The 22,201-nt window shown below is 42.5% G+C and overlaps 1 protein-coding gene across 1 annotated transcript; it reads left to right on the top strand.

Moving 5' to 3' along the window:
• Positions 1–1,403: 1,403 nt before the first annotated feature.
• On the top strand, positions 1,404–21,040 carry TRIM63 (tripartite motif containing 63). The gene is made up of 9 exons (XM_026702572.2): positions 1,404–1,742; positions 5,090–5,259; positions 8,608–8,776; positions 12,000–12,095; positions 15,575–15,808; positions 16,453–16,475; positions 18,243–18,367; positions 19,826–19,894; positions 20,467–21,040. The coding sequence occupies exons 1-9, from the start codon at positions 1,584–1,586 to the stop codon at positions 20,475–20,477; spliced, it is 1,056 nt and encodes a 351-aa protein (XP_026558357.1). The 5' UTR covers positions 1,404–1,583; the 3' UTR covers positions 20,478–21,040.
• Positions 21,041–22,201: the final 1,161 nt, after the last annotated feature.

The following is a 22,201-nucleotide window of genomic DNA, read 5'->3' as shown; positions in this document are numbered from 1 at the left end:
CCTCTGGGGGTAAGGAGAGGAGACGCTACCTGGTCCTAGGGAATGATCAGAGAAGAGACAGCACAGCCTGCAGCTGCATAATGGGCAGAGAAAGAGACACGGAAAGGAAGCTCCTTATCTTCTCGGGCTCCAAAAGAGACATTGGACATTTGTCCTACAGTTAATCCTCAACTTACGAACACAATTGAGCCCAACATTTATGTCGCTAAGTGAAAAATTTGTGAAGTGAATTTTGTCCCATTTTACGACCTTTCTTGCCCCGTTTGTGAAGTGAATTGCAGCAATTGCTCAATTGGTAACACAGTCGTTAAGTGAATCTGACTTCCCCATTGCCTTTGCTCGCCAGGTTGAAAAAGGCAACCCATGTGGGATATTGCAACTGTCATAAATATGAAGCAGTTGCCAAGCATCGGAATTTTGATCAAGTGACTATGGGGATGGTCAGTGGTGATATTCTACCGGTTCGGCCCAGTTCTGCCAAGCCGGTAGCAGCGATGAGCAGCAGAGACCGAACCAGTTCTCTCCACCGCTCTGCCCAGGCTCCCATGCTCACCTTTATCTTCTGCGTTTGAAGCGCAGCTGCTTTGTGCGGCACAGAAGAGCGCTGCGTGGCAGCTGCTGAAACGGCCGGGAGAGCGCAGGCTTGCAGGAGGTGAGTTGGAAGGCTTCTGTGCCTGCGCAAAATGCATGTTTGGCGCACGGACTCACGCAAAGTGTGTGCACGCACACAAAGCATGCCCACCAAGCCACGCCCACCGAACCGGTGATAAAAGTTTTTGAATCCCACCACTGATGTAAGTATGAAAAACAGTCATAAGTCCCTTTTTTCAGCGTTGTTGTAACTTCAAACGATCAATAAACAAACAGCTGTAAGCCGAGGACTTGTATATAGACTTGCAAATTTCTGTTAGTGTAGTGTAGCCTTACAATAAAATAAATAAAATAGAATTAGCTGATCCAGCCATGTTTCCTGTCTATTCTACCTTGCAAAAAGAAAAATTAGATGGGTGCAACTAGAGATGTTGAGCAACATGGCTAGGTTAAGTCATTCCTTGGAACTAGGCCTGGCAATAGCCAATAAAATTGTTGAATGGCTTGAGTTTAACCCCCAGTTTAAAGAGCAGACAAGCTTGTGTTGTTGTTTGTTTAGTTCCCAGGAAAGGGTGACCAGTTTACACAAACACAGCTCTAATTTCTTTGTTGGAAAACACACAGGGGAGGCAAAAGAGATAAATAATACAACATCCCTGGAAGTCTGCTTCCCTGCTTTCGAACATATTGTCCCTTAGCCTTGTTTACAGGAGTCCCACCAGGGAGACAACTGCACATCCCTCCTTCCATGTGACAGTGTGTCAGTCTCTCGGAAACACGACCCTCTTCTCAAATTACTCTGCCAGCCAAACACATGTGACTCTCAGATAAATTATAAATAGATAGGAGGCAAGCAAACGACAGAAAACCCAGTGACTTAGTTTGAAAGTCAACCCAGCAAGGCTCAGTTCTAAAACTTGAGCTTGTCTCTCCGAAGAGAACCCTAAGCTGAGCAATTCCAGAATCGAAGGATATAAGTGCTGAACTGGACAATGGATTATCAGTCGAGCATCTTCCAGGACAATAATCCTATGGAGAATCTGGAAAAACAGCTGATCTGCCCTATTTGCCTAGAGATGTTCTCCAAGCCGGTGGTGATCCTACCTTGCCAGCATAACCTCTGTAGGAAATGTGCTAATGACGTTTTTCAGGTCAGTATGCCTCCATTCAGCCAGTTTTGTGCATGTTTACTCAGTAGCTATACAGGAAGACTTTGAGATTCAGTTGACTATCTGTGGATGGAAAAGGAACAGAACAGAACAGAATTCATACAATGAATCTTGCAATTGAAATACAAATATAACAAGTAGACTATGTGCTTGCTTAGCTCTCAGTCATCTAGGGCAGGAGTCTCCAACCTTGGCAACTTTAAGACTTGTGGACTTCAACTTCCAGAGTTCCTCAGCCAGCTTTGCTGGGTTAGGGTTAGGGTTGAAGTCCATAAGTCTTAACGTTGCCAAGGTTGGAGAACCCTGATCTAGGGCAGCTTCAAGGTTAGAAAAATTCTCCCTATTTAGGAATCTTTTGTTTTAAATTGGACATGGACCAGATTTTAAAATAGAGAATCCAAGGAAATGCATTTCAGTCATCTGAGAAAAGATAAAATGGCAGACAGTGAATGTGTAACAATCTCTGCTACGTTTGAAAGATTCATTAGCCATTGCTGTGCAACTATTAAGAAGAAAATAGCAAGGATATAAATATAGCGAACTTGCATTTGTGGTCATGTTAAATGCAATGACATTGTCCTAGCTGTGAAATATTTTCTCACTGGTGCTTTTTTAAAGCTCTGGAGCCTTAGAGACTGCATGCATTATCCACTAAAATTCAGTTCTATCTCCACTTTCAAGTCTTGAAGACCATCTTGGAATCATTCCTCAGATAATGTTCACATCTTCAAAAGGCTTTGGCTAAGTAGTAGCTGATAAGAGCTCAGCTCTGGCCCTCTGGGGGCCTGTTCTACTTCTGACATTGGCTTCCTGATTTGTTGATTGTTATTGTCAGAGCTCCAAGGCAACACAAAATGGAAGGGCAAGAGGCTGAGGAGAATCTGAATATAGTTTCCCAAAGATCTCATTGGCTTGAAGGCAAAGAGGGAGAGGAGAGAGATAACCGCCTGGTGAAACAATGGGTTGTTTTTAAGTGTTCTCTCATCCTGGAGATTCTCAGATGTGTTGGTACGGTCAACAGGAGCTGCATTCGCAACACATCTGTAGGGCACTTGACTGCAGAAAGTGCCTTTATTATTGCCTTCTCACTCAATGACTTCTTACATATTTATAATTTCCATTTTATATTAAAAAGGGTATATCAAGACATGGGATAAATGCATGTTTATTTTTTTAAAAAAATGTGGAATGAATATCTTTAAGAGGAAGAATTATTTTTTATTTAATGATTCTTCTTCTTGTGCCATATCTGTTATTGGATATTGGCAATCATGTCAACAATCCTAATGATGGTTTACTTACTGAATACATTTTTGCCAGTATTCACAAGTTAAGGGCCTCCAGGTGTGTTGCGACTTCAATCCCAGGATCTTAAATCATCATGAAGCGTGCTGATTGGAAATTCTTGGAAACGATTTCCCATTACATTTAAGGAGGCTTATGCTGGTGCCAATGAGGTTGATTCATAACATGGGTTCAAAGGAATCTGATAACTACCAATCTCAACGTAAAAATGGACCAGGTCATATAATTCCGTCTTTGAGTGTCAAGTTTGGTCTAGTAGTTAAGGTACCAGATTAGAGACTAGGTGTCAGTGAGTTCTAGTTCCTCCTTAGGCATGAAAGCCAGCTGGGTCACCTTGGGCCAGTCACTCTCTCTCAACCTATGTTGTAAGGCTCAGATGACAAGCGTGTTGATCAATTCCTGACACAGCCAATGGATCTGTTTGACCCTTGGTTGATCTGAAAAAACTCTGATATACATCAGTTTTAGAAACTGATACAATATTTCTCTGTATTATAATTATATTCTCAAAATCACGAGCAAACCCTTGACAATACCAATGTGAATTCTACGTTCAATTGCATTCAACAACAAGCAATCCCTTGCTACAGAAGGTTGCCTAGCATTACTGAATCTGCATAAGATTAGGTGGACAATGGACCCAGGTGAAACATCTTCTTTCAGCCAGTTGATTTCCACTGGTTCCAATGTCCTGTCCCTCCAATTATTTCTTCATATAACATAAAAAACCCATTGCCATAGAACATAGTAAAAGCATCTAGGGGAAAATGGATTGATCCTATAATTAGTATATCCAGGTCTAGGACTATGAGTTCTGCAACGAGGAAGGATATATTTTAGAGCCTAGACAGTCAGACATCCCTTCATCTATTTTATTTTCCATTTTTCTGGATTAATATCCTGTTTCCCAATAAACCAGTCAATATCCCATGCTCACCAAGCATGCCTACTAAACATTGTTTTGCGATAGATCCTCTTCAAAATATAGTAGGTTTTTTCATATTTTCTTTTACAAGAATTTCCTAGTACACGAATTTTGGCTAGCTTCAAGAAAGGGTTGGACCAGTTGATGAAAATCATGGAGCTCAGCAGTTATTAGTCTTCCTGTGGTAGAAGTGAGACTGCTTCTGAAGGCCATCAACTGGGAGACTTCGTTGTGCAGTTGGTTGGGTTGTCCTCGGAGAACTGACTGCTGGACTAAATGGGCCATTGCTTATGTTCTTATGAACAGTTTGCCTTATTTTGGCAATTCATATTATTCTTCATGTAATCCATAAAGACAATGGACACGATTCTTCCATGTCTAACATCTAATTAAAGTTCTAGGAAAGATGTACAAGAAAATCAATAATTCAGGATAACCACATTTTCTTGGGTGATTTCATGAGCATTCATTGATGACCTTGAGTCCTCCAAGAACTGAGGTGGACCAGCAAACCTTATTCTTATGTTTTAGTTAAAGAAATAAGGAATAAAGTCTATCTAGCTACAAACACTAATAAGTTTTTTTGAATACTTATTTAGTTATGCATTTTTTAAAAATTCAGGTGCATAATATTTCACATAAAAATTGGTGCAAAAAGTAATGAAACCAGATTAGATTAAATAATTTAGCAAATTGAAATTGAATTATCCTGTCCAATGTCCAGCTCTGAGAAATAGTATCACTGCAATTTGTGCCCAAAATAGATTCCAGTTGAAGCAGTTACCTCATTAGTTGGCAGTGGCACTGTGTTCCAGTGACACTGTCTGTTTTATGAACAAAGCATGATGGGAGATGATTCTTTTTATCAAAAGGAATATTTTTAAAGGGGAGAGGAGGAAGGGAAGAAATCAGATTATTTTGAATTTTTGAAGCTTTTCACACCTGGCTCCATCCTGATGTGCTGAGTTTGAAATGAATAGGATTGATAGGAGCTGAAGTACTTTCTGGACGGTGCAAGATTTGGGGGGAAAATGTGTAGCTTGTTTAATTTGGGGGAAATCCCTGACGTCTGGATTAACATGGTTGATGGCATTTCTAGGCTGCAAATCCATACTGGCAAACAAGCCGAGGAACCACCATATCAGGAGGACGGTTCCGTTGTCCCTCTTGCCGACATGAAGTCATCCTGGACCGCCACGGAGTCTATGGTCTCCAGAGGAATTTGCTAGTAGAGAATATCATTGATATCTATAAACAGGAATATTCAAGGTTGGTATGAATTCCACTTTGTTACAGCTTGGAAAAGGAATTATCCCTTAAAAGCCATCATGTCTTAGCATCTTCCAATAATGTCTTAACAAACATTTCCAGAGAGAGAGCATCAACAGGAGTAGAGGTCTCCAAACTTGGCAACTTTAAGACTTTGAAGTCTACAAGTCTTAAAGTTGCCAAGTTTGGGGGGCCCCGAACTAGAGAAAGGTGGATGAATGACAAAGCACCATCAAGTTATTGTGACTTTTTACCAACCACGTATATTCTTCAGTTTTATATAGTGGTCCTTGATTTACAATCATTCAACAGCACTGGAAAAAAAAATGACTTACACACTAATGACTGGCACAGAGTCCCCACAATCATGTGATCAAAATTCAGGTGTTTGGTAAGTGGCTTAGATTTAGGATGGTTGCAGCATCCTCAGGTCATGTGCTCGCCATTTGCAATCTTCCCAACTGGTTTCTGACAAGCAAAATCAAGAGAAAGGGGGAAACTGGATTCACTTAATGACCATGTGATTCACTTAACAATTGCAATGGTTTACTTAGCAACCAGGGCAAAAATAGCAATAGCCTTTAAACTTATATACTGCTTCACAGTGCTTTACAGCCCTCTCTAAGTAGTTTACAGAGTCAGCCTATTGCCCCCAACAATTTGGGTCCTCATTTTACCGACTTCAGAAGGATGGAAGGCTGAGTCAACCTTGAGCCTGGTGAGATATGAACTGCCAAATTGTAGGCAGCTGGCTGCAGAAGTAGCTTGCACTACTGCACTCTAACCACTGCGCCAGAGAGGCTCCAAATGTTGTAAAATTGGGTTTGACTCTCTTAAACAATAGCAATTCTGGTCCCAATTGTGGTCATAAGTCAAGAACTACCTGTAATTGAGTCCATCCACCATGAATGGGAGAAGGAGTGGCAGAATCTGAGGGTGGGATGAAAAGAAGAATCCTTATGTAGTCACAAGCAAAATAAGTCCAACCCTCCTTGAATGCCCGTGACCCTTATCTAACTGTAAGCAGATGCTGTTGAGAAGATTCTTATGCATAGAATATATAGCAATCAATTAGTTTAATTGAACCTTCACCTGTGGACTTGGACTTTCACAACTGACATCTTGCTGGTGGTAGTCCTCTTTCATTCTTTCTTGCATCAAGACAAGTTCCTTGTGTGTCCAATCACACTTGGCCAATAAAGAATTCTTTCTTTCTTTCTTTCTTTCTTTCTTTCTTTCTTTCTTTCTTTCTTTCTTTCTTTCTTTCTTTCTTTCTTTCTTTCTTTCTTTCTTTCTTTCTTTCTTCTATTCCTTTCTTCCATCCTTCCGAGCATTAAAGTAAGGCACGAGCTCCCATGTCTGGGACGCAACAATCCAGACAACCAAAAGATGGCAGTAAAGGAATGTGAATAACTCCCAACTCCTGTTTGTCATATGGTGGCCCTTGGAATTTCTGCAGCTCAGATTTTGTAGCTGAAGGAAGGTGGGACTCTGTAGAACCAAAAAGCTGACCATCGTAACTGGGATTCATCCTTGGGGCTTGCCTCACTCATGCCAAGACGAAATCTGCAGTAGACTAATTGGATTAACAAGAAATTTACAATAGACTGAAAGGGCAAAAAGCAACAGATACATAAAATAAAACCCATCTTAATGCGGCATCTTAATCCAATTGAAAAATCCAGGCTGAAAGTTCTGACTTTTTTCAGAACAGCAGCTACATGGACTTTGGGTCCGATCTAGGCTATTTTCATTCATTCATTCTTTCCTTCATTCATACACATTCAAACTCACATCCACTAGGAATTAGTGCTGCTTTAAGTCAGGTTAGCAAACACAATTATCATGGTGTTTGGGTTTTTTTAGAAACCCTATAGAGGAAACTCCAACCGACTGACTAGTCCATGTCCATGAAGGGTCAGGAAGTTTGGGTGGATTACCAAGGGATCCGAATATAGGAGCAGAAGTGCCATAATGCTGATACTTGGGAGGTGGGGGCTGCTATCATAAATCTTCCTCCAAAGAAAGGAAACCTGTTCTCAGAATAAATGGCTCCACTTAGACAGAAGTGGAAGTAAGATCTAAACATAACTTCACAGGGAGGTTAATATTAGACAGAAGGCTATCGACACTCTGCTGTGCAAAGGATCAGCAACCAGTCCACACTTTCAGCTTGATTTACTTACTAAAGTTTTACCGTATGAGTGAAAAAATTAAATGAGAAGAAAGAGCTAGGAAATACTTGCCCTTAGTGAGGAATATTTCTGGTGCCAGTTCCTAGAGATTGATGGAACGTGAAACAAGCAAGTCTAATGACTCTTCACTCCCTCCCTCTTTAATAGACACTCCATAGAAGTGATTTTCTAGTAGAAAACTCACTTCTATGGAGTCCTTGGTGCTCTCTAAGCTTGGTTGTTTGCCTGGAAACATTTCATTACCCAGCTAGGTAATCTCATCAGTGCTGATGTTTACTTCAAGCTGCGTGGACCTCAGCTCTCAGAATTTGCAGCCAACTTGCTTTGAGTCTATAGCAATGCTTCTCAACTCTGGCAACTTAAGATGGATGGAATAACTCCCAGAATTCCTCAGCCAGTAAGCAAGGAACTTCTGCAAGCAAACAATCAGGTTCAGAGATCAACTAAGATTATATTCAACCTTATATTATCTTCTATTGAAAATAATTTCTCACATGCATTTTGTCAGATTGCCTCTATTGTTTCAGGGCATCATAATTAGGCATTTGAATAACCCATACAGCCAATCTGATCCTCTGTCTTCATGTTTTACTGACCCATGTGAGGAAGATTATTTATGTGAACTCTTTATTTTGCCATATTCTGCCATATTTACATTAACCACAGGCCATGCAATTCCCGCACCACCAAACTTTTACATAATGTAAAGTGAAACATCTAAAGCAAGTTTAAAATATTTTCAAACCTGCAGACCAGTGGTTGTAAATAGTGGGATATAATCATCATGAGATGTCAAATGAAAAAGATACAGTGACTGTTTCAATATCAGAGGTGGTATTCAGCAGGTTCTGACCAGTTCTGGAGAACCGGTAGCGGAAATTTTGAGTAGCAAATCCCACCTCCTACTGGAGATTTTATAGTATCCTTTGCCACACCCACCAAGCCACACCCACAGAACTGGTAGTAAAAAACAATTGAATCCCACCACTGCTCAATATTACCTATTTTGGGGCCGAATATGACTTTCAATCTGTTTTCCCACTTCTAGTCAAACATTTATTTATTTGTTAAATTTATATCTTGCTATCCAAAGTGACATTAACTAGGGAGACGTTCTTTTCTGGACTCTTCCTTTCCTTCCTGTCTTCTACAGCCGTCCTCTCAAGAAAGGAAACCACCCAATGTGCAAGGAACACGAAGATGAAAAGATCAACATCTATTGCTTGACCTGTGAGGTTCCTACCTGCTCTATGTGCAAAGTCTTTGGAGCCCACAAAGATTGTGAAGTGGCACCTCTTCAAAGCGTCTTTCAGGGACAGAAGGTAGGAGCCAAGTTTCACTGTAGGCATAATAATAATATAGCTTAACTCTCCAACGTTCAACTCAATATTCACGGTCATTTGCCAGATTTGGGGCAGAGAGGCTTGAACATTGCAAGATGGCAGGCAAAGCATCATAATGTAAACACCATCCTTTTGTTGGTCTTGCATGTATGTTCAAAAGACGCATGATGTTTTATCGTGACATTTTACCTGCCTACTTTGAAGATTTTGAGGACACCCAAATTTCAGGACTAGAACTCACAGCCTTCTGGTTTCTACCTGGTGCCTTAACCACTGTGACAAATTGGCTCTCCGTTTTCTATTCAAATGATATCTATGATATCTATGGAGATTCTCAGTCATTCCAGGTCGTAGTTGTCCCAAAGGTGCTTTTTCAAGAGGCAACTGGACTTTCTGATTTTTCTCTGAAGACGTTTCACTTTTTCATCCAAGAAGCTTCTTCCATTCTGACTGAACGGTGGGGAAATTTTATTCTCATGAATGAGGCTTCCGAGAATGCAATTCCCCTTCTTCTCTGAATGCAAAGTCGGTCCCCACCAATCCCTTTTCCCACCATCCAGTCAGAGCCGAAGAAGCTTCTTGAATGAGAAGCAAAACGTGTTCCAGGAAAAACTGCCTCTTAAAAAAGCATCTTTGGGATATTTAAATGATAGCAATTGTTTTTAAGTAAATAACTGTGTTACTCAATGTATGCATAGCCTTTTCATGGTGTAATCTTTTTGATTATGCACAAACAAAAAAGACCTTCCTGACCTAATTCTGAACAGTCTCAAAACTTCCTGGAATACTGCTTAGCAGCCTCTACGGGAGTGAATATCCTCCTTCTTCATGCCTGCAACTTGACCATATGCCCAGAGACCAAAAAAAAAAAAAAAAAGGATTGCATTCCTTCACCTTAAAGGGGTTCATATCCAGTGGTATGCAGAGGAAGTCTTGGGCCAGAAGGTGCATCTCCCATTTGGGCTAAGAGGTGAATTAGAGACCTCTGGACACGTCACAGTGTGTCTTTCAGGAATAGCATCTGACCCTAATGCAGTTGATATGGATACATAAACGACTGCAGTTGACCAGCAATCATCAGCAGGATATATTTGGAGCTACAAGAGTGGAGAGATGGCAGCTTTCTCCCAGAAAGCAGTTGCATGACAAGCTGTGGTCTTTCTCCGAACTTCTGATGGGCTCCATACAGTAGTGTTGTGGTTCGCCAGCAGCCGGTTCAGATTGCAGCAGAATCGGACAGTGAGGATGTGAAGGGTCAGGGAGTCTGGAGACGACTTGGACGAAGGTCCTGCATCCGATGCAGAGATGGGGCCAGGACCATCTGGGAGTGGGCTGCTGCCTTCGGAGTCTGACAGCAGTGAGGCAGAGGACCCAGGGGAGCCTATTTCCAGTGCACGTATGGGCAGAGCTGCTAGAAGGCGAGAGCAGCTGAAACAAAAGGGACAACTCGGGAGTAAGGCTGGGAGGTGATTGCTCCTCCCATAAGGTATAAAGGTCTGGCCAAGATGATGAAACCTTTGCAGGAAGCAAAGTAGTTTGATTGGTTCAGAGTCATTCTTGAAGCTCTTTGTACTTCGGTTGGTTTCTTTTCTAGTTCATTTGATACTTCTGTTTTTGGCAGCACTTCACAGAACTGAAAGGTGTGTACTTTTCTCAGGGGACTGTTTAAGATTAATTCCAGCTGGGAATGAAAACAATTCCCAGTGTTGCTGGGAAATCTTCTTTTTAAAATAAGTGTGTGCATAATTACAGTTTAGGAAGCCTGGGTCAGAACAAGTAGTTAATCCATCACTTTTCCCAGAGAATAAACCGATCCATCACTACTCCATTTTCCTGCAGACTCAACTATGGTTACAGCCATCTAGAATTCTTGGTGCCTTCACACAGGGGCACTGCAGAGGTTTAGGAAAACAAGAAAAGCAGATATGGAGTCTCTGTCATCCTGCAATTTAATTTTAAAAAATTCTATCTCCCATTTCTCTTGTCCCAGTGATTTGGGAAAACATTTGAAAGTGGGTCCGTGCATGGAACTTTCAAGCTGTCATTCAGCCTTTGTGATAAAAGCTCATGCCTCTCACCCCAAAAGAGCAAAAGGAAAAACAGATTTAGCACTTCAGTGTACCACTTTGTGGAACCAATCTAGATCAAAATATGCACAGTAGGTTGGCAGTGAGACAACTGGTTCAAACAATATTTTAGAGTCTCTGGCAGATGCAGTGTTCAGCCAGTTGGTGCAAAAGGATTGTTGGCTTTGGCATCCAAATGTGTATGGATGTCAGCATCATAAAAACACATTTTTGCCATGGATTAAAAAATAGTATGCCAATATTTGCAGGAGAAAGATTTATAATTTGCCTCTGGGCTTAATCGGTTAACTGAGTTCAGGTCTCCATTAAACTTTCCTCAATCTTTTAAAGCCACCCCAAAATGTTCAAAGATTAAAAGGAAAAAAAAGTCCCTGTAATCTCTCTATATAAAAGTGAAATACCACTCACGCATCATCACAAAATCTCCAGAACCGTAAAGACTATAAACTTGAAATTTGGTACGTATGTTCCTCTTGGCTTCTAGGTGCTGACTAAAAAAGGATTTTTCAAAATGACCATCAGAGCATTAGTATTCCGTATATTATTATTAACACGCTCTGATGCAAAGGAGTTCTACTCCCCCTCCCCATCTGAAAAGAAATCTATTCCAAATGCAAAACACAAGCAGAGGAGAGGAGTTTCAGTTTTAGTTTCACAACAGCAAGCAGCTTTAGTACAGAACAGTTGAGCTAAGTCACGCCCAGGCTCCTTGCTGTCTCCTTGCTCACTCAGCAAATACTGTTTCAGTTTCCAAACAGCCCTCAACTCTCTCACACACTGACAGGATGCTAGCTAGATGAATACTGATGGATGCTGGTAGGCAGAGGCATAATTTCCCCCCCTTATTTTCCTCTCCCAAAACTAAGCTGACCACATAGTTTTGTAGCGAAACACGGGTATCGAGCTAGTCTAATATCATTAAAGAAGAGAGCAAAGAAGAAAACAACCAGTCTTGACAATAATTGTACTGCAGTCTTGAGTCGTAGCATTTCTCCGTGATATTTCTTTTCCATTTCTCTTCCTCGCAATTGATCAAGAAGAACCTCAGCGCACCCACTGATTCAGAAAAGGAGGCGTAGAGAGTCAATCTATTTTTTTATCACTTTCTCTTGCAGACTGAGCTAACCAACTGCATCTCCATGTTGGTAGCAGGGAATGACAGGGTGCAGACAATCATCAGCCAGCTGGAGGACTTGTGCAAAACGACAGAGGTGAGGAATACGACAAATGGCTGAGCCTTTAGAAATCTGAGCAGCGGAAGAGAAATCCAACCCACAGGGACGGTGGCTCAAGACAGGTGCTGCCCGAGAAGAGATGGAAAGGGAACCCAGTGGCTTTCTTCTCCCTGCTTCCAAATCAGGGCAGCAGTTTATTTAGACCAGAGGTCTCCAAACTTGGCAACTTTAAGACTTGTGGACTTCAACTCCCAGAAGTTTGGGGACCCCTCAGTTAGACGAAAGAGCTGAAAGTCTGCCTAGTAACTTAAAATCCCAATGCAAACTCAGTGCTTGCGTAATTTGCTTAGCCCGACGATTGTATTCATATTCGGATTTCTAATTTTCTGATTTCTAATTCTAGTTAAGAAATCAGGAATCGGAAAATTAATCCAGTGGGGATTTCTCATTCTAATTACAATTCTAAATCTTATTCTAACTAGAAATGAGGCTAATTTGCACAGCACACTAAATGGCGGAAAGAACTAAACGAAAGTTAAAATGGACATAGCTTAAAATATTGCAGACGCATCAGTGGTGGGATTCAAAATTTTTTTTACTACTGGTTCTGTGGGCGTGGCTTGGTGGGCATGGCTTGGTGGGGAGAATAGATGGGGGCGGGGCCAATCAGATGTGGTATTTGCCTGTTCTCCGAACTGCTCAAAATTTCCACTACTGGTTCTCCAGAACTGATCAGAACCTGCTGAATACCACCTCTGAGATGTATCCACCTGTCCTTTAACTCAGCAGCCCCCAACCTTTCTGGCTCCATGGACCGGCAGCCCCAGGGGGTGGGGAAGGCGTGGAGGGTGGGGAGAGGGGATGGTTTCACTCATGCGCAAAGGAAGCTTTGTGCTCTTGTCCACTGCTTGCGTGGCCCAGTTCCCAACAGGCCACAGATCAGTACCGGGCCACAGACTGGGTCAGAGGTGGTATTCAGCCGGTTCTGACCAGTTCAGGAGAACCGGTAGCGGACATTTTGAGTAGTTCGGAGAACTGGCAAATCCCACCTCTGATTGGCCCCGCCCCCATCTATTCTCTGCCTCCCGAGTCCCAGCTGATTGGCTGGGTCTTCTTTGGTTGCCCTGCACAGGAGAACGGAGGTGGAAAGCAGGTTTGTGGGGTGGAGAGGAAATGGGGATTTTGCAGTAACCTTCCCCTACCATGCCCACCAAGCTACGCCCATCTAGCCACACCACACCCACCAAGCCACGCCCACAGAACCAGTATTAAAAATTTTTTGAATCCCACCACTGTGCCGGGTGTTGGGGACCCCTGCTTTAACTTATTTGATTAAGTGTTTGGTGCAAGCTCTTTTGCCCGATGCACCAAACACATGTTGTACGATGAGGAAACTGGGGACAGAGCACTGACTGCAAGCCAGAAGATCTTTGTCTGGTCTTTCCTGTGCCATGAACTTACAGAGATTCTCTATAGGGTATAACCCTAATACAAGTGGTCCTCAACTTGCAACAGTTCATTTAGTGACCATTCAAAGTTACAACGGCACTGAAGAAAATGACTGTCAGCGTTCCAGAAGTCCGGAAAATAATGGATTTGCTGGTGCTAATATGGCTTCCAAAGCTGACAGTGACTTATGACCAGTTTTCACACTTGCGACGGTTGTAGCATCCTCATGGTCAGGGGATCAAAGTTCAGGTGCTTGGCAACTGACTCATACAGTATTTACGATGATTGCAGTGTCCCGGGGTCATGGCAACCTTCTGACAAAGAAGGTCAATGGGGAAGCCAGAGTCACTGAACCACAGTTTAACAGTGATTCGTGTAACAGCTGTGGCAAGAAAGGCAATAAAATGGAGCAGACTCACTTAACAATTGTTTCACTTAGCGACAGAAACTTTGGGCTGAATTGTGGTTGTAAGTCGAAGGACTACCTGTAATTCTGAGTTGGGAAATGCGGTGTTTGCAATCTACACACGAGAGGCAGATTGGCGCATAGGTAGTCCTCCACTTGCAACCACAATTGGGATCAGGCGTTCTGTTATAAGAGGTGGTATGTCCCAACCTGATTTTGCCATGCCATTAAAGCAAATCGCTGCAGTTAAGTGACTCAGGCAGTCGTTAAGCAAATGTGGCTTCAACCATTGATTTTGTTTGGTGGAAGCTGGTTACAAATGGGCATCACCTTCCTGCAACTGTTGTTACTATAGGCTGCTTGCGAAGCAGCCAAATTCTGATCATGCGACTGTGGGGAAGGCACAACGCTCGTAAGTGTGAGTGTAAGTCATTTTGTTTTCAGCGCCATTGTAACTTTGCATGATGCCTAAATGAATGTAAGTTAGATATTGGCCTAGAACGGGGTGTCAAACTCAAGACTCGCAGGCCCATGAGGGGCTTAATTCTGGCCTGCAGGACAGCCGTGGAAATGGTGAAGGACTGGTCCATGGTGCCTCTGCCAGCAAAAATGGAGAGGGCTTCAGCAGGTCATCCATGCTGAAAATGGGGCCTGGGGACTGCATGCACCCTGGTCTTTGTTTTCGCTGGCAGAGAGCTAGCAAAACAAACTAAAAGCAAAACAAAAGGAGAACTGTTTCCCCTTTTGCATTTGAGCAACCCAAAAGGGACAGGAAAGGAGAAAGAGAAAGAGGAAAGACAAAGAAAAAGAAGGAAAGATGGAAAGAGAGCAAGGAAGGAAAAAGAAGGAAAGAGGGGAGGAAGGGTTTGGTGCTCTCCCTGGTCTCACCTTCCCCCGCTGGAGACAATGGATCCCCCCAGCCCCACCCGGGCCACCACAGGTGCCCCCGACACCAGTGATGTTGAGTTGGCCACGCCCACCCTGGCCATGCCCACCTGGCCATTCGAGATCAAACACAACCCTGATGTGGCCCTCAATGAAATTGACTTTGACACCCTTGGCCTAGAAGCTTGGAGATTGTGTGATGGTCCCACTTTTAAGGCACAAAGCCAGTTTGATGACTTTAGTTTTGGTCCTATGAGGAAGAAGGAAAAGGGTAGACCAAATCTTGCCAAGAAAACTGCATGAATTTGTGTAAGCCAGGGGTCTCCAAACTTGACAGCCCTAAGACTTGTGGACTTCAACTCCCAGAATTCCTCCTCCAGTCATGTTAGCTCAGGAATTCTGGAAGTTGAAGTCCACAAGTCGTAAACTTGTCAAGTTTGAAGACCCTTGGTGTAAGCAATTGCCACAAGTCAGGGCTGACTTTTAGGCACCCAGATACAAAATCAAAACATTGGCGGTAAGGGTGCCAAACTGGGAAGAAAACAATCTATGAAGATTGATATGCTCTCCTCTGCAAATGTCTTATCCCAGATATATTTGCCAACTAGAATCAGCTGGGAAATCAAGATATTTTTTTAAAAAGAGCTGCCATGTTCTCCTTAACCAATCAAGCACTGGCACCTGTCTAAATGAGTTCCAGAGGGTGGCTTCTTGTGTGAGATTTGTTCAGAAGGAACCAACTCAGCTTGTCCTTCTATTCTCCTCTCTGTGACAGGAGAACAGTCGGTTGGCTAAGCAGTCCTTGTGTGAGAAGTTTGAAGCTCTCATTGCTGTCATTGAGGAGAAGAGGACGGACCTTCTGCAGCGCATCTCCAAGGAGCAGGAAGAGAAGACTGGATTCATGCAGAACCTCATCCAACGGTATAAAGATCAACTGGAGAAGTCCAGCAAGCTGGTGGAGAGTGCCATTCAGTCTATGGAGGAAGAAGGAGGAGCCGCTTTTCTTATGGTGAGGAAAAATGTTATACAGTCGAGATCCCTTCATCTACAGCTGTGTAGATTTTCAAATCCCAGACCAAGATAGCCAGAACTGGGGATCTGACTAGGACCATGACGGCGAACCTGTGGCACGCAGAGCCATTTGTGTCAGCACGCGAGCTGCAGGCAAACTTACCTCACTGCTCATGTGCGTGCCTCACAGCTGATTTTCAGCCTGTTTGAGGCCTTTTTCGGCCTCCCAGTGGCTTGAGGAAAGCCTTTGCAGGCCAAAAAATAGGCCCATTTTGTCACTTCCTGTATTTCCTGAAAATCAGCTGAGAGGTGCACTGCGGGTAAGGCGGTGGCGGGTGTGCATGGATAGTGCGCGCATGAGCAGGAGGCATGGGGGACACACGCATTGCCTTCTGGGTGCTGGTGTGTGCGCACAATTTTTGGCACAGGAGAAATAAATAAATAAATAAACAAATAAACTGTACAATTACACTTCAATTTTTTCTGTGTGTGCCTTCAAGTCAGTCTTGATACTTCAAAATTTTATCAGGGCAATCAACCAAGCAATCATTTCTAGGAGACTCAAGATGATTTTACTGATTTTAGCAATTTTAAACTGAATGCTTTTCATTCACTTTTTGACCTTTCTGTTTCTCCTTCCAGACTGCCAAGCAACTTATTAAAACGTAAGTCCTGAAAATGTATTTCTAAACTGCCATTTTTGTAAACAAACAGTAAATCCTAAGTAAATAACTTCAGAGAGTTTCCAAGCAGGAAGGACACTGTATGGTTGAGAAAACATTGTGACATTTAAATTACGTTAAAGCTGACTAGTAGATGGACTAGTTCCTTAGCTTAATTGTCTAGTCGCAATGCTCCTTTTAACGGAAAGTTGGGGGTTAAGGTTCATTTCGTGTCCTGAAAAATATACCATCAACTAATTGAAACCTATTTTATGTATGACGGAACATTTATCTGTGGGGCTTTGTGGAGAATGAAAATGGAGGGCAGATCCAAAGAAAGTTTAACACAGAGTTACAGATAATCCTCAACTTATAAGAGTTCATTTAGTGACTGTTCAAAGTTATAGCGACACTGAAAAATAGTGACTGATGATCATTTTTCACATGACTGTTGCAGCATCCCCATGGTCACATGATCAAAATTCAAGTGATTGGCAACTGACTCATAGATTAGATTAGATTAGATTCAACTTTATTGTCATTGCCATGGATACAGGCAATGAAATGCTGTTAGCATCCAACCAAAGTGCAAGACAACAGTAAAATATAAATATATGTCTGCAAATATGCAAGGCATCTATGAATATGCCAATGGAAAACACAACAAAATGTATGTACATGAGCACACAAGGAAAAGTGTGACTGCACATATATGAACATATACAACTGTACAAAATGTTTATGGACACGTTGAATATAAATACAGATGCACAGAGAATTATACAAAATACATCATATTTATGACGGTTGCATGTGAACAGCTTTTGTGATCTTCTGATCAGCAAAGTGAATGGGGAAGCCAGATTCACTTAACAACCGTCTTACTAATTTAACAACTACAATGATTCACTTAACAACTGGGGCTAGAAAAGTCCAAAAATGGGGCAAAACTCACTTAACAAATGTCTCACTTAACAACATATTTTGGGTTCAAATGTGATTGTAAGTTGAGGACTACCTGTATGTATAAAAAGGAGAAAGGGTTTTCGATCAGCCTCCCTTCCATTCCATGTCTTTTGGTTATTTTATGTATCTAAAATATTGCCAGCCATCCTTCCAAAATCTTGGAGTTGGTTCCCATAATGGTGAAAAGACCTAGAATAGAATAACAGAATTTGTGGTGACCTTGGAGGTCTTCTAGTCCAGCCCCCTGCTTAGGCAGGAAACCCTATATCTGTGATGGCAAACCTATGGCACGCAGACCCATTTGTGCAGGAACATGAGCCCCAGGCAAACTTAGCTCACTGCACATGCGCATGCCTCCCAGCTGATTTTCGGACCTTTTTCGGCCAGCCAGAGGCTTGAGGGATGCCTCTGCAGGCTTTGCAGGCTGAAAAATGGGGCCTGTTTCATCACTTCCTGTATTCCCGGAAATACCAGAAGTGATGAAACAGGTCCATTTTTCGGCCTTCAAAGCCTGCAGAAGCATCTATCAAGCCTCTGGTAGGCCGAAAAAGGCCTCGAACAGCCGGAAAATCAGTTGGCAGGTGCAGTGCAGGTAAGGGGGAGGGGCGCATGCACGCAGTTTTTGGCACAGGAGCCCAAAGGGGTTAGCCATCACTGCCCTATATCATTTCAGACAAATGGTTATCCAATCTCTTCCTTAAAAGGGGTACCACACAATTTGTTTGAATGACAGCCCAAAACCTACAGCGGATTGGCTAATAGCAGGATAAAAGGCAACAACATCCTTTCTCGTCTGCTTTCCAGAATCCTGGATGCATCAAAAGGTGGCCAGTTGGAGAAGGTGGAGACAGGCTTTGAAAACATGGACTACTTCACTGTAGATTTGGAAAGTATCACAGAAGCCTTGAGAAGCATTGACTTCGAGGCAGGTATGATCATCCAGACATGCCCATTCAGGATGTAAGAAGTACAGTATAACCTGAAGTTTATATTGGTAATGTCTCTGAATTCAGTATGGCTTTTCTAAATCTTCTGATTTATCAAATACATTCCTCTTGATGGAGAAATTGAAAACAGTCAATTGAAGACAGCCCAGGTAGCAAAGGCAGTTCTTAAGCATTATGTTGTTCAGACCAAGGAAAATATAAGGTGTAATAATTAATAAGGAAATTGAGCAGCACGGAGGCCTAGAGGTGAAAACGCTCACCTCCCTCTCGGAAGGTTGAGAGTTCAATCCTAGGCAGCAACAGATGTTTCTCTATCAGGGTACAAAGAGAAAATATCTGCTGCAAACTCTGTATAGGTGTCAGGAAGGGCATCCGGCCAGTAAATGCTCATTTCCACTCAGTTGCCCTAATCCCACTCTGAAGCAAGGGTGGCACAGTGGTTAGAATGCAGTACTGCAGGCTACTTCTGCTGACTGCCGGCTGCCTGCAATTCAGCAATTCAAATCTCACCAGGCTCACGGTTGACTCAGCCTTCCATCCTTCCAAGGTGGGTAAAATGAGGAGCCAGATTGTTTGGGGCAATAGGCTGACTCTGTAAACGGCTTAGAGAGGGCTGTAAAGCACTGTGGAGTGGTATATAAGTCTAAGTGCTATTGCTATTTGAGAGGGCTGGTAAAGCACTATAAAGTGGTATATAAGTCTAAGTGCTATTGCTATTAGCAATAGCACTTAGACTTATATACCACTTTATAGTGCTTTACATAGTGCTATTAGCAATAGCACTTAGACTTATATACCACTTTATAGTGCTTTATAGCCCTCTCAAAGTGGTGGGATTCGATCTGCCAAATTGCAGTAGGGATAGCTTGCAGTACTGCACTCTAACCACTGCGCCATCGAGGCTTCATAATGTTGCTATTAATGGGTCATAAAAGGAATGATGATGATGATGAAATCACTGCCGCAAATAGCATTGTGCACCAGGTTATTAATTTTGCATATCAACACTCAAATAATACCTAGGTGTCAAATATATTTCATCAAATACTGACATTAGATTATTATGAGGGAAGAGTGCCAAATCCAGATAAATGTTCAGCGAATAGTAAATATTATGAGAACATTCACCGTTTCATAGTGGGGGATTTTGGATTCCTTGCTGGTCCCCAGTTTAATTTCCTTCTGCACTTGCCTTAGGGCTGATGTCTGCTGATTCCCATGATGAAAGTGGCACTTTCTAATATTCTAGTGCACAAGCAAACTTTACACACCTTTTGTGTGGCAAGAGGTACAAAGTTAATAGACAACAGCTGAGTTAGAAAGAAAGATTCCCAAGGACTGCATAAGCATCTGAGATACTTAAGAGACAGCTCTGTAACATGAGATGTTCTGGAAAGTGGATCTAAATTATTTCCTTCCCTCCCTTCTTTTTTTCCAAAGACGAAGATGATGAAGAACTGAATGAGGAAGATGAAACAGAAGAGGAACAGCCAGTTGGGCAAATAGATGGTAAGAAACAAATGGGAAATAGATCTTCCAGAAAGATAAATTCTTTTTTTTTTTTTTGAGATGAGCACCAAATGCACCATTGCACATAGTCCTCAAGTTACAACCGTTCAAACTTGAATCATGTATTTACAACAGGTTGCATTTACAGCATCCTTGGTGGGGGGTGTGGTTCACGCATTTGCAACTTTCCTAGCCAGCTTCTGACGGGCAAAATCAATGGGGGAAGCGGCATTTGCTTAACGCCAGTCTGATTCACTTAACAACTGCAGTGATTTGCTTAACAACCGTAGCAAGAAAAGTAATAAAATTGGGCCTAACTTAACAGTGATCTTATCAACATGGTAGCAGTCTTCCAATATTTGAGGGGCTGCCACAGAGAGGAAGGGGTCAAACGATTTTCCAAGGCACCTGTGGGCCAGATAAGGAATAATGGATGGAAACTGATCAAGGTGGTGGTTTTGGCTCTTGCCTGCTTCTTCCTAACCTTGAGAAAGTTTGGCCACAGCCGAAATCTGTAATGCTTTTGTCTTCAAACGCTTTCATGCATGCATTTCCCTCCTGTTTTCTTGCAGGTGCACAGTAACCAGGAAAAAACCCCATGAAATTCCAAGGAGAAAGCAAGCAGAATAACTGGCTCCATAGGATTTGGACAGGGAGAAGGAAGAGGAGGGATGGGTGGGAGGGAACGCAAACTGGATGCCCACCAAGTTAACAGGGCAAAAAGCTGATGAAGGATCGTTTGGGATGTAGAATTCGTGGCAATGCAGGAAGGCAAAAAAAGGCACAGAGACACTTTATACATGGGTGCAACATGGAACTTTTCATACATGCGATTTTTTTTTTTTGTACATAATTGTTCAGGACACTTGATTTTTTGAGGTGGGGGGGAGATAAGGAAAATATAAGATTGTGTTGTTAGCTCCACATCAGAGCACATCCTTCCACCAACTGAAGGCAGTGGATTCTTGAGAATTAAGTTAAAATGTTTCCATGAGCAGACAGGAGTTGATCAAGCAAAAATCAATTTTGCTCTGCTTTTTAATCTATGAAAAATACTGTCTGCCCCTAGAAGCAAATGTAAATGACGTTTGTTGATTTTTCTTCTTTGTTGTACATAGTTACATAATAAAATAAATTCCCATTTTATCTGGAGGCCAAATGTTTTGTAACAGTAGGCAAACAATCTGTAAAACTTGTTGCCACAAAAAATGGTGATGGCTTTATTATAAGCCGGTCTCTCAAAGAATTATGTGTAAATAGGGGAAGGGAATATAATTAGTAGCTATTCCCCCTCCCCCCCGATTGCTGGCTAAAATAGACCCTCCATGTTTCAGTGCAGTATACTTCTGATCACTGTAGAAGAATGTGAGATACTCCAGATGTGGGGTCAAAGGTAGCTGCCAAACCTTTTTTCCAACTTCTGGTTTAAAAAACAAACAAACCCAAAACCTGCCCCCATGCTGAAAGTGGGTGCCTCTTAGAATGCAGTTCTGCACACACTACTCACTCCACGAGTTCGATTCTCACCGAGTCTCAAGGTTGACTCAGCCTCCCATCCTTCCAAGGTTGGTAAAATGAGGACCCAGACTGTTGGGAGCAATAGGGTGACTCTGTAAACCGCTTAGCGAGGGCTGTAAAAGCCCTGTGAAGGGGTATACATGTCTAAGTGCTATTGCTATTGCTACTACACCTGGCTGGACAAAGTCCATCACTGCTTCTCAACCTTGGCAACTTGATGTATGGACTTCAACTCCCAGAATTCCCCAGCATCAGGTTGGGTTGGAAGAATTCGATTGGAAAAGTTGAAAAAGACTTAACTGCATCATCCAGGAGAGGCTGCATGAGAACGTTTGGAGAACGGATGTCCCAAATTCCAGCCTTTTCCTTAAAGGGTACAAAATATGATCATCTGGGTATCTGAGATGATCCCTGCTGTAGCTTGAGCTACTATTTCCAGCAGTCCCAGGCAGAATGGCTTGCGGGGGTGGGTGGGGGAAGAGGATGCAGTTGTAGTTCAAAAGCAGCTGGGATGGTTCTGCCGTCTTGTGGATCAGATACCAACAGAAGTAGTTTTTGCAGATATGGAGACATTCCAAACATTGCCAAACATTTTTTTTCCAACTTTGGTTAAAACACAAACCCAAAACCTGCCTCCTTGCTGAGAGTGGGTGCTTCTTAGAATGGAGTTCTGCGTGCACTGCTCACTCCAAGAGTTTGATTCTCACCAGCTCAGCCTTCCATCTTTCCGAAGTCAATAAAATGAGAACTCAGATTGTTTGGGTGGGCAACAAGGTGACCCTGTAAACA

Source organism: Pseudonaja textilis, chromosome 10, assembly GCF_049901715.1.
Source record: "Pseudonaja textilis isolate UNSWEBS1 chromosome 10, rPseTex1.2, whole genome shotgun sequence".
Lineage (NCBI taxonomy): Eukaryota > Metazoa > Chordata > Lepidosauria > Squamata > Elapidae > Pseudonaja > Pseudonaja textilis.
Note: the sequence above shows the minus strand (reverse complement) of the source record. Positions and strands in the feature narration are given on the sequence as shown.

Coding starts and splice junctions, on each gene's coding strand:
- TRIM63 (XM_026702572.2), top strand. CDS start 1,584: ATGGATTATCAGTCGAGCATCTTCCAGGACAATAATCCTATGGAGAAT. Junction 5,260..8,607: donor TATAAACAGGAATATTCAAG/GTTGGTATGAAT, acceptor TGTCTTCTACAG/CCGTCCTCTCAAGAAAGGAA. Junction 15,809..16,452: donor GAGGAGCCGCTTTTCTTATG/GTGAGGAAAAAT, acceptor TTCTCCTTCCAG/ACTGCCAAGCAACTTATTAA.